General features: G+C 38.0%; 1 protein-coding gene across 1 annotated transcript in view; it reads left to right on the top strand.

The window, feature by feature from the left end:
* Positions 1-12,724, top strand: part of LOC126198728 (coatomer subunit beta) — a 119,596-nt gene that overhangs the window by 83,816 nt on the left and 23,056 nt on the right. The window contains exons 12-17 of the mRNA XM_049935249.1: positions 5,474-5,676; positions 9,144-9,313; positions 9,967-10,261; positions 10,370-10,531; positions 10,684-10,829; positions 12,111-12,200. Of these exons, the coding sequence (XP_049791206.1) occupies positions 5,474-5,676; positions 9,144-9,313; positions 9,967-10,261; positions 10,370-10,531; positions 10,684-10,829; positions 12,111-12,200 (1,066 nt within the window). The remainder of the gene's footprint in view (positions 1-5,473; positions 5,677-9,143; positions 9,314-9,966; positions 10,262-10,369; positions 10,532-10,683; positions 10,830-12,110; positions 12,201-12,724) is intronic.

Here is a 12,724-nt window from a genome sequence, read left to right as displayed (position 1 = left end):
ATAATTTTACTGTTTATTCACTGAGGATCATTAAAATTAATGAAACTCAAGTTTTTCTAATTGCATTTTAGTAATGTGTTTATCTGACATGTTCCACACCCAGGAGGATTCCCTCTTTTATGGATCTATGGAATGAATAATTAATCTATTCTAATCGCACTGTCCGCATATTTAGCAAATGCCAAACGCATCTCACCATTCCTCAGTAATTCAGTATTTTTCATAGTCATTAAATATTCAGTTACTTCCATAACTTGAGATTGATGAGAGAGGCACTGAAAGAAAAATGTAGTACCCTCTAATGGAGAGGTGAAAAACATGATACCCATGTTGCTGCACCCCCCCCCCCTCCCCCCAGCTTTATAATTTGTTTGGCTTATTGTATTTGTATTATTGTTTTTTAATTAAACCAAACATGTAACTCACGCTAACTCATGGAGTGACCTTGCGGCTTAGCACTTTCTTCTACCAGCCCCTTATGCCACCAGCCCCTTATGCCACCAGCCCCTTATGCCACCAGCCCCTTATGCCACCAGCCCCTTATGCTGCTAGCACTTTATGCCGCCAGCACTTTCTCCCACCAACCCTTTGAATTGTGCAACTGCCATACAGCTGAAAAAAGATATTAACTGTACTGAACATTGTTAGCACCATGCCCTATTGTAATTTTCCCTGACAGCTCATTTGGACATGTGAGCTCTGGCTGTGCATTGCTTTGCTGTATTCAGGTGCAAACTAACTCCCTCATGTGATGGGAAATATCACGAACTGGTTGCAACTCTTTTGTAGTGTCCATTTCAGTAGAAGGCATAAATTAACTCCAAATCCTATAACCATGTGTGTGATTCATGGTCTGGTATTTGGGCCAAATGTGATTATTATGAGCCTGACCTGTGGTACGACAGTAGTGACTTGAGATATGCCCCACCACACACAGCACAAGCCAGTCTTGTGATAGATTTTATTATCTCACTGTATAACACTCAATTACATGTTATTATTGGTCACATTTGCATGTTCTTTAATATTTAAGATTTATCTCCAGAAAATGTTTTCAAAACTTAAATGTCGTGAATATAAAATGAGCATTACATTGATACTTCTGCTACCGACAGTGACAGTAGTGACTTCACACACCCTGTGTGACAAAAATGCAACCATTTAGTTGTTGAGGATGATACTGCTGACAAAGATTCTCAAGACTCAACTATTGGAGCCCTGGATTTGGAAAGAAACATGTAGTCCAAAAATCTGGAACTATACAATGACCCCTGGCATAAAAGAGGCAACCTTACATCTGGTAGGAGTAAATAAAAGAGAACGAGATATATTTGATGTAATATTTGATAACATGTTCTGTGAGAACATTGTAAGCAAGACTAACCAGTGCACAGAACAAATATGAACCAACCCAAAGAAAATACAAAGAATCAATAACAATTGGTTCCTGTTGAGTGAAATGAAATTGAAAGATATTTTTCATTGTTCATAATAATGTTGCAGAGGAATAAAACCAAGAATTCACCTGAACTGATAATAGAGGGCTGTTACGGAAATGCCCATGTTTAGAAAAACAGTGCCGCTAAAAAGATATTTGCAAAGTACAAGATGTTTGCACTTCACAAATAATGATCTGGTTGCTAATGCAGGCAAATTGAGCGAAATAGGACCTGTGACCAAGTATTTTAATCAAAAATTTAAAGTAACATATACAGCGAAACAGGATATTACAGCAAAACAGGATATTACTATTGATGAATATCTCATGAAATATAAGGGACGCATATCTTTCAGACAATTCAATCCATCAAAAAGAACACAGTTTGGTATTAAGTTTTACAAATTATGTGAGTCAGATTCAGTTTATTGCTATGGCTTTAAAATATATACACGCCATAAAAAGATAAATTGTGATGGTAGTGCCTTTGAAAGTGTTGTCAAAGAGCCATCACAGTCGGTGTTACACAGAGGACACACTTTGTACCTAGATAATTGGTACTCTTCACCAAAACTATTTAAGACGCTATTGCACAGTTATAAAACAAGTGTGAAATGTAAATGCGAATAGAAAGAATATGCCAAAAGATTTCTGTAAAGTAAAATTAAAAGGGGGGATACAGAATGAGGAGCTGTAATCGAATAATTCCTGTAAAATGGAAAGATAACCAAGATGTTCAAATTATTATGACAAAAGATGAAACAGTAGGGATCATTACACAAGGGTCTAATTGTACTTTGAAATCGGGTTGTGTTGTTGAGTACAGTAAGGGAATGATTGGAACTGATCAACAAGACCAAATACTAACAAGCTTCCCAATCAAGAGAAGACATGTGAAAGGACACTGAAAAATTATCTTTCTGTTCGATATTGATCTACTCAGTTCATGCATTTTACGCAACAAAATAAATGACATGAAAATTCAGAGTTACATTGATTATGAGACTGAAATAGCCGAATCATTACTGAAGCATATGCTAAAACCTGTTGGAACTTAAATCATAGGTTAAGGGGTTAAGGGAGAATTACCCTTGGTATAGCAGTTAAGTTCTAGATCCTAATCCAACATGGTACTGTGGATTTTAGGCAAAAATGATTTTCTCTTCTTTCTCTAGCATGTATTCAGGTGTGATTAAGCCATGGTGGCCTGAGATTTCTGGAGGATTTCAGGATGAAGTCAGTATTTGAAAGATTAGTAGTATATTTAGCTGACAGACTGTGTACAACTTATTTTGAAAAGATGGGGAGGATCAAAATTTAGGGAAGAATATGGGGTCTCGATGACCTCCATGCAGTTTCCTGACAGAGTTGTTGGAAAAGTAAATATTTTATGCGCATAGTGAGTCCAGACAATGACGATGAAAGTGATGAATCTCAATGGATTGGTAGTGACCTAAGACATCAAAAAGCCTTTCCTGGTTTGTCATGAAGATGTTTGTAAAGAAAGTGTTTTTCTTTAGGTCCTCAACTATTTTACTAAGTTAGTCATTAAAAATATAATTTAGGTCCAGTTTAAAGTTTTCTTTTTATTGTTTGGCTTGTTATTTGTTTCATGTTTACAACACTTCAAATGCCTTTCATTTTGTTGTTAGATTCCTTTACTAATTTATTATTGTATAATATCTTTGCTTATTGTATTTTTGTAGACTCTGCAGTAAGATGTACAGTACATTCTGAACGTATTGTCTACTCCATAGTGTTTTTATATCATTTTTGATGTTGGCCGATGATTTTATTTTGTCTCTTAGAATGAAGGTTAATTTTTAGGTGCATAAAAAATGTGCACTTGCTATTATCTATCATTCTAAATATATCTTTTTATGACGTTTTTAGTTTTCATTTCTTTAGTAAATTTACCCCCCCCCCCCCCCCACACACACACACACACACACACAGTTTCCCTTATTACTTATAATTTTTCCTATCAGTTTTCTGTGAAATATGTCATTTAATACCAATCTTGGTGCAGTGAATATGTTCGTCAATCAAATCATGTTTCTATATTTAAAAACAAAGATGATGTGACTTACCATACGAAAGTGCTGGCAGGTCGATAGAAACACAAACAAATACATATATACACACAAAATTCTAGCTTTCGCAACCAATGGTTGCTTCGTCAGGAAAGAGGGAAGGAGAGGGAAAGACGAAAGGATGTGGGTTTTAAGGGAGAGGGTAAGGAGTCATTCCAATCCCGGGAGCGGAAAGACTTACCTTAGGGGGAAAAAAGGACAGGTATACACTCGCGCGCGCACACACACACACATATCCATCCGCACATACTCAGACACAGACACAAAATGTCTGCTTGTGTCTGTGTATGTGCAGATGGATATGTGTGTGTGTGCGAGTGTATACCTGTCCTTTTTTCCCCCTAAGGTAAGTCTTTCCGCTCCCAGGATTGGAATGACTCCTTACCCTCTCCCTTAAAACCCACATCCTTTCATCTTTCCCTCTCCTTCCCTCTTTCCTGACAAAGCAACCATTGGTTGCGAAAGCTAGAATTTTGTGTGTATGTATGTGTTTGTTTGTGTTTCTATCGACCTGCCAGCACTTTCGTATGGTAAGTCACATCATCTTTATTTTTAAATATATTTTTCCCGCATGGAATGTTTCCCTCTATTATATTCAAATCATGTTTCTAGTTTTACTGACAACCACCTCCTCATTGTGCAACAATTGATATGGGTTTGTCCCAGCATTAAAAAAAATTACCTTGTAGTATGAGTTATAACCTCTCCTCCCCTCGCCCCCCCCCCTCCCGTTTTCCCCTTCTGTACTAGCAATTGATATGCAGTATAACTTTTAACATACATTGTGTACATTCCTTACACACAGAAATAAAATAGGCTATTTAATTTTTTTGTCGAGACTGTAGTTGCGCTGTACTTACCTGTTTGTGTTATCTTGTACATTGTGAAAGCATAATCAGTCATTGAATGTCACCATGTCCATGATGGCATTATACCTAGTTTGAGTTTTTTTTTTAGTGGAAATGAAATTTATAATAAAACATATTCAATTTTATCGTTTAACTTTTCTACAAATTTTATCACTGAACGTTATTTATCAAACAAAGAAAAAGTCTTCAGTTTAATATATATATATATTTTCCATCATGGTTGAACTGATAATAATCACTTACAAGTTGTTGAGTAAATATGCACAAAATGTATTTGAACAAATCAGAAATTGAAACCTGGAAACGCCGCGCGGGATTAGCCGAGCAGTCTTAAGCGCTCCAGTCATGGACTGTGTGGCTGGTCCCGGCGGAGGTTCGAGTCCTCCCTCGGGCGTGGGTGTGTGTGTTTGTCCTTAGGATAATTTAGGCTAAGTAGTGTGTAAGCTTAGGGACTGATGACCTTAGCAGTTAAGTCCCATAAGATTTCACACACATTTTAACATTTTTAAACCTGGAAACCTCAGGGGATTCTCTTAATAGAATAAACTGGGCGCCCTGAATCCGTTTGTCAACTCCACCTCCCCTCCCCTTTACCATTTCAAAATCAACTCTCTCTCTCTCTCTCTCTCTCTCTCTCTCTCTCTCTCTCTCTCTCTCACTCTTCCCGCCCCCTCCCTCCCCCCTCTTCTCTGTCCCTCCCATCCCTCCCTTTCCCTCCAACTCATCTCGTCCCCCTTAACTGCCCCCCTCCCCCATCCATCCTCATTACCCCAGCCTCCAATCGTTCTCTCAGCCTACCATTTTTTATTGTTAATGTAGCAATTTTTCACTTCATTGGCTTCCCATTGTAACCCAGATGAGCAGCTGCTTTATCTATAATGAATACAGGGTCAGTGAGATAAATTGTAATCTCCCTTTCTTTCCATTACGTACACTTGGAAATTATCAAAGAGACATTTTTGTAACTATTATTTTTATACTTTAATAACATAAAATGGCTATAATAATCCACATAAAGTTATATGCTTTAATAAATGTGCCTTCATTACAAAGAAAGCTATTTCTCTCACTAGCGTGGCAAAGAAAGGTGAAGCAAGACCTCCCCTTCGTCAGTATTTAATGGAAGGTGACTTCTTTATTGGAGCAGCTTTGGGAACAACCTTAGCGAAACTAGCACTGCGTTATTGCACAGCTGTACCAGATACCCGTCGACAAAACAGGTTTACTGCAGAAGCCATGCTTATTATGGCTTCTGTGTTGCATCTTGGAAAATCTGGTGAGTAGACTATGACAATAAGCAGTACTAAAATGGGCCCATTCCTTTTCCTGAACCTGTGTTCTTTTCCAGTTGACTGTTGCAAAAACTTTATTATAAAAAAAAAAAGATCTGTAGGAAATAATACATTTTTACCATTCTTGATTCAACTAAATATGGTACCTTTTTGTGCTACTAATTTTATACAAGTGTTCACACAAGCAAGCACGTGGTAGTGCAAAGAAAACAGAGAACTTGACTAGAAATGGTGACATGTTGTTGCTGTTCTTTTCCTTCGTTGGGCTCCCAAGTAGTTGATGGAATGGTTCAAGCCGGCCGGAGTGGTCGAGCGGTGCTAGGCGCTACAGTCTGGAACTGCGCGGCCGCTATGGTCGCAGGTTCGAACCCTCCCTCGGGCATGGGTGTGTGTGATGTCGTTAGGTTAGTTAGGTTTACGTAGTTCTAAGTTCTAGGGGACTGATGACCTCAGAAGTTAAGTCCCATAGTGCTCAGAGCCATTTTTGAATGGTTCAATCAGAACTAACTGAACAGCTTCATTGGCATCAGTTGTAAGGCACCTAGAAGCTCAGCAGGTAACAGTGGTGTGTGCAACCTGATAGTGCCTCATCACAGACCCTTGAGAAGATGACAGCGTAAGCAGTTCATTTGTTCTGCAGTAGGTGGCTTCACTTCCATGGCAGACAGAAATGCAGCGACCATCTGCCCAAATATGCTAGCAAATTCTTGGTTGGTATTAGCCTGACACCTGCAGGGTAGGTGAAATATATGATTTGTGGTATTGTGCTATAGGGGTTGTAGAAGTGGGTTCTGCCATGCCATCAGCTAATGTGAGATGTAAAGTTGGTGGCAATGCCAATCCCAATGCTGGAAGAAATTATGAACAATGTGGGTAGCAAATTCACAAGGGTACAATTGGCTGAGGTGGCAGTAAATATCCCCTACTGGAGTTTGTATAACGCCTGTAGTGACACACTGCCACCTATTGATAGAGCTGGGAACTAAGAGGAGCCAGTTGCTGTTGCTGCAGATTAAGACCAAGTCATGTGGCTGGGAAGTTTGTTGGAGCAGTGATGGCAGTTGCTCATCATCTGGCGGTGGAGTAGCATCCTCAGCTTGTGCCAATGAAGCCAAGTATTTCCCATCCATATTTGTCAAGCATTGTTCTCACAAATAGGACAATACGCAGTTTTGCATTATCATGCAGAATGAGGGCACTAGCTGCAAGTGTGTCAGGCTTCCTTTGACAAATTTTCAGGTGCAAAACATTTTGCAGAAACAGCTTGTATTCTGCATCTGTTACAGGCATCCCCTGGGACACTTCATTTGTAACTATGACTCCACTCATGTCATACGCAAAAATCATCATTTTTGATTGTTGGCGGCAGCATTTTGTTAGGTATGGAGGGTTGGAACTTTCGCATTGTGACAACTGAGACTTCAGTTCTGGTTCAGAATCTGGTATCCATGTTTCAAGCCCAACAATCCTTTTCAGAAACTGTTCCTGTTTGATAACTCATCACGTACTACTGGAATGATGATAGCAGTTGGATTTTCCGTCTTCAATTGGTGCAGCTAGGGTAACGGAATATCTATAACTGTGTCATTAACGAAGAGTACGGACTAATTATACTGGTAATTGCAATTCACTTTTGGTCTATTTGTTTCTGTAGTTGATCCTACGATCAAGAAAAACTTGAGAACAACACTCGATTATTAAATACTCCACACTGTACAAGAAGTTACTGCCTCCTAGTAACACTATCCTCCACAAATCTACACAAATAGCTAACACTCAACCACCTGAGAGTGTGCTTATCCCAAATTCTCCAAACTATAAGTAACACCCAAATCCTTTGGCATGTGCAACAAACTATAACAGGCAATAAAACTGGACCTTGTTAGACTTTCATTTGCAGTCGTATCTATGACACACAAATACCAATCTTCAAACTAACACAGTGTACCAGAAATGCTACACTGTGCCCATCATTCAAAGATTGCTTGACCGCAGGTCAAGTACAAAACAAAATTACAAGGAGCTACTTTCAGATAAAATTCATCAAACAGTTCCACTGATTGTGCCTAGTATCATTACTGTATTATCTAATCTAAGTCCACTCATTACAAGCTGCTGAAACCTTTCTAACAAAATTCATAGAAAATCTCTAATTGTCTTGATAATCGATATCGAATTCTCCTAGCAAAGTATCAACGGCGGCACACACATACACACACTGTGACCTCAATTGCCTGAGATTTCAGTAATGTGTGTGTGAGTTGGGTTTGCATGAATGTGTCTGTGCGTGTTTGCCCCCTAATTCTGACGAAGGCCTTACCGGCCAAAAGCTATTGTTTGTGACAGTCTTTTTGTTGTGCCTATCTGCGACTCAGCATCTCCGCTATATGGTGAGTAGCAACTTTCCTTTTCACAGTATTGTCTTTCAACAAAACTGTAGATGAACCCTAAATCTAGACAAACATAGGGCACTACCGTTATTCTTTAAAAAACAATATATAATTTCTTGTGGCTGTCGTTTTGTTGTATAGCAGCCAGCTCACCCAGAATGATCTCTGGCACACGTTGCTGCTGTCCGCCACCGTCGCATAGATGGTCTTTGCCACTTCTGGGTGAACACTTTTACAGCTGGTTACAATACTAGTTTTTCTAGAATACACACACACACACACACACACACACACACACACACACACACACACACTGACTTTTTAGTTACAAGAAATAAAGTATTTTTACATCCTTTATCTGCTTTATGACATTTTGCTGCTGTCGTAGTGGTTTGAGATGATCACGTTATTTACGTAACGACACAAAACTGTTCAAAATTAATTTTGACATGCTACAACGCACCGTAACTGTCATGCATATGCAGTGTGCAGGACTTTTGAAATGACCCTTGTATCAGGCAAAGAAAATTACAAGATTGAAATGCTCAGTCCTGTCTAAGGCTTTGTCACCAATGTCTATTACAATGTCACTGTCACGTTTCCCTATCAGTAACTGGCAGATTATTCAAAGGTCTGCTAGGTTCCATTAATCAAAAATTTATGTAATGTCATAGCTTATTGTCTGCATCTGTGTGGTTGTGTGTGGATTCTACAGTCAAGTTAATAAATAATTTGTTTTGGCCTAATAAAATTAAAGTTGATTCACAAAGAATCACAATTGTGATAAAGAATCTTGTATTAGCAGAAGAGTTAAAAGTTTGTACTACTGCAATGTTCTGATAATTTTCCTAATCATCATCTTTCCAGTAATCTCTAAATATCTCACAAAGCTGACACACGTCTTAGACTGTCAGTCTGTAGAAATTTTGTTTGAAAAACAGCCAATACAACATGGATTTCCATATTGTTTGATTACGAATAATAATGAACAAATTAACTCTGTGATGATTTTGCTAACCTGTCAAAGCACATAACTAAATTCATTTTGAATGTACTTTCAGGTCTTCCTTCTAAAGCCATGACCAATGATGATGCGGATCGATTGTTTTTGTGTCTGAAAGTGCTGTCTGACAAATCTCCTGTCATTGTAGGCATATTTAATGAACACTGCCGAAAAGCTTTATCAAACATGCTTGCTGCAAAAGCTGAAGAAGAAGCATCTACACAAAAGGTATGTGTAATGTCAGAAGCAGGAAAGTGAAAAATATGAAACCTGAAACAGATTATGTTCAGAGAAGAAAATGCTTTCTACTTGCAAAGTAAATACGACACTGGTAGTAAATACTTCAGTTTCTCTAACTGTTTGGTCTAATTTGTCATATGTGTATCATTTTTTGCTCTAATTTTTGATGCTCTCTTACATGAGCTGCTTTCTTTGTGAATGAAGGGAGTTCTCTGTGAATAAACTAAGATATATAATTACAAGAACCTCATTTATACACCCTATGCCATGAATCAATACTGTGAGTGTTCATATTGCTGATTATTTATATTTACTCTTGGTGAGTAACAAAATCATCACAAATAATCATTAGCACACTGGACTCACATTCGGGAGGATGACTGTTCAATCCTGCGTCCGGCCATCCTGATTTAGGTTTTCTGTGATTTCCCTAAAATCGCTCCAGGCAAATGCTGGGATGGTTCCTTTATAAGGGCACGACCAACTTCCTTCCCTGTCCTTCCTAATTCGATGAGACCGATGACCTTGCTGTTTGGTCTCTTCCCCAAAACAACTCAACCCCAACAAATAATGATTTGGTAATTATTAAGTCATACAAATCATTCTGTTCTCAGATTAATCCTAATCTCACTCTTATACAGGCAAAGGAAAAGCCAGGCTCTAAAGTGCAGGCAGACGATCCAATCTCGTTTGTACAATTGTCAGCTCATCGTGGAGATTTGGGAGGAGCAGAAAATGTGTTTGAGTTGAGCCTGACACAGGCTGTGGCAGGTGGCCCCTCTGGTTCTCGCAGCAGCCCAGAGACCCTAGCCATCAGCAGCAGGCTCAGTAAAGTCACTCAGCTCACAGGGTTTTCTGACCCTGTCTATGCGGAGGCATATGTCCATGTCAACCAGTACGACATTGTGCTTGATGTGCTTATTGTAAACCAGACAGGTTAGTTTGTATGTCATATCTTAATGCCAGGCAAAAATACATACATTAATTTTTGTCAGTTGAATATTGGGGTCACCAGTTTCTAATAAATGTTTATATACATTACAGATGATACTTTACAAAACTGTACTCTTGAACTTGCAACAATGGGTGATTTGAAGCTTGTTGAGAAACCACAGCCTGTGGTTCTTGCACCTCATGACTTCTGCAACATAAAAGCTAATGTTAAGGTTGCTTCAACCGAAAATGGAATAATTTTTGGTAACATAGGTATGTATGCATTTTGCAAATGTTCTGTAGTTTTGTGTGAGTTTCTGCAAAATAGAATATGAGCCCGGTTTTTAACCAGTTTGCAAATTTCAAATAACTCCACTCTGGAGCCAAAGTTTTTCTAATATGTTATTAGTGATTGTTATTTTCAGTGTACGATGTGAGTGGAGCTGCTTCTGATCGCAATGTTGTTGTACTTAATGATATTCATATTGACATCATGGATTACATAGTTCCTGCCACTTGCAATGACACTGAATTCCGTCAGATGTGGGCAGAATTTGAGTGGGAAAATAAGGTACGTGTGAAATTGATGTTATGGCATTACTTAAGTTGATATTGCATTATGTTTCCTTCTCTGTCACCGTTCACATGCAATACAAAGTATTATGTTATGGCAGGAAGTAAAATTGACACAATAAATTTCTAATAGAATTTCAGAATATTACCCAGTATTTTAAAGGTAGTGGCATTATTAGAAATGTAGGTGATGGGAGGATGGAGATGCACAAGCGCTCTCATTATCGCTACTACTGTACAGACAGTTACTCTGAGATTTATGTCTACTAATAACTTTATAACGTCGTCCAGTTTCTGAAAGCAGTCTGTTTTGAACTTATTAAACTTCATAGACGAATGGAGATTTTGTTTGGTGGTGCCAGTTTCTCAAAACTAAACTGCTGGGATGTAGTAGGGCATTTTCAATTGATCTGCCTTCACCATCTGATGCTCCAAACAGTAGTTTCTAGAAAGCATTCCAGCACCTGAAACCACACTAAGTTAAAGTGAGCTTGAAATACCACATTATTCACGCTGCATTGAAATTTAATAATGTAAGGCCAAGTGGGTGTTACATTTGCCAATTCTTAAGTTGAGAGAGTGGCATGCATATACTTGTGAAGCAATTTTATGACATTTTGCATTAGACTTAATTGCTTCCTTGCAAGATGTACTACTTGGGATGAAACTTGGGATCACTTAAACTGACAGTGGCAAGTCATTTTACCAAAACCAACCATTTTCAGAAATGCTATGCAGGTTCTCTTGAGGGGTATCAAGGCATTATCATGAAGCTCTGTCACTACATCGTTCAGATTTTCTAAAAAATATTTTCGCTGTTATAACACCAGAGCAGTGTAGATTGTATAATTGTGGAATTTTACAATAATGACTGCATAATTGCCAGGGATCAGTTGAAGCCATTAAAGACTTTTGCCTTGAATGTCTTACTCATTCACATCTAGTTATACAAATGTTCAAGTACTCAGAGAAAAATTGAGAAAAATAGGACCTACTCTGGTGAAGACATGTACTACGTTGTGTCGTGGTTGTTTATAGAGCAGTTTGCATGCCTCTAATCGTAAGGAGACTTCTTTGAGAAATGTTAGCACTTAGTATTGCATTGATGCAATTAGTATATATATATATATATATATATATATATATATATATATATATATATATATATATATATATATATATATTTAAGAGATTGCATTAGATTTGTGATTAAATATCTTTATATGTCAGAGCAAAATTAAGTCATTTCAACTTAAAATTCTTCCTCTTTGTTCATCAGGTATCTGTGAATACAAACTTAACAGATCTTCATGAATACCTGCGCCATTTGATAAGCAGCACAAATATGAAGTGTTTGACACCAGAGAAGGTGAGTTCAGTTCTGTTTCCCTTTCTTATTTTTAATAAGATTTTACAGATAAACTGCATCTGCCAAGTGTGTGTGTGTGTGTGTGTGTGTGTGTGTGTGTGTGTGTGTGTGTGTGTGTGTGTGTGTGTGTGCGCGCGCGTGCGTGTGTTTAAGAACATGACATGTTTCAATGTTGGGTTTGTTTTGAAAACTGATTGCACCATACCATTGTCTGTACATGAACTACGACTTTTTATGCACAGTACTTCACACTAATGATGCACACCAATATGAAATGTCATAAATTTTTATTTGTGGTACAACAATAACTGTTCCGCTACATATTCATGCTAAACAAATCTGCCACAGTTGTAAAATGCTTTTATTGACTCAAGTTTTACATGACAGAATCCACTATACACTACCATAGTTTTGGGGTGATTTCGTGTATCTGAAATCTAAAGTAAAACAATAATTATAACCTACTTCTTTAAAGAATTAAAAAAGTTTTAAAAATTCAGGAGGTTGGATGAAATGATTTTTTT

Source organism: Schistocerca nitens, chromosome 8 (assembly GCF_023898315.1).
Source record: "Schistocerca nitens isolate TAMUIC-IGC-003100 chromosome 8, iqSchNite1.1, whole genome shotgun sequence".
NCBI classification, from domain to species: domain Eukaryota; kingdom Metazoa; phylum Arthropoda; class Insecta; order Orthoptera; family Acrididae; genus Schistocerca; species Schistocerca nitens.
Note: the sequence above shows the minus strand (reverse complement) of the source record. Positions and strands in the feature narration are given on the sequence as shown.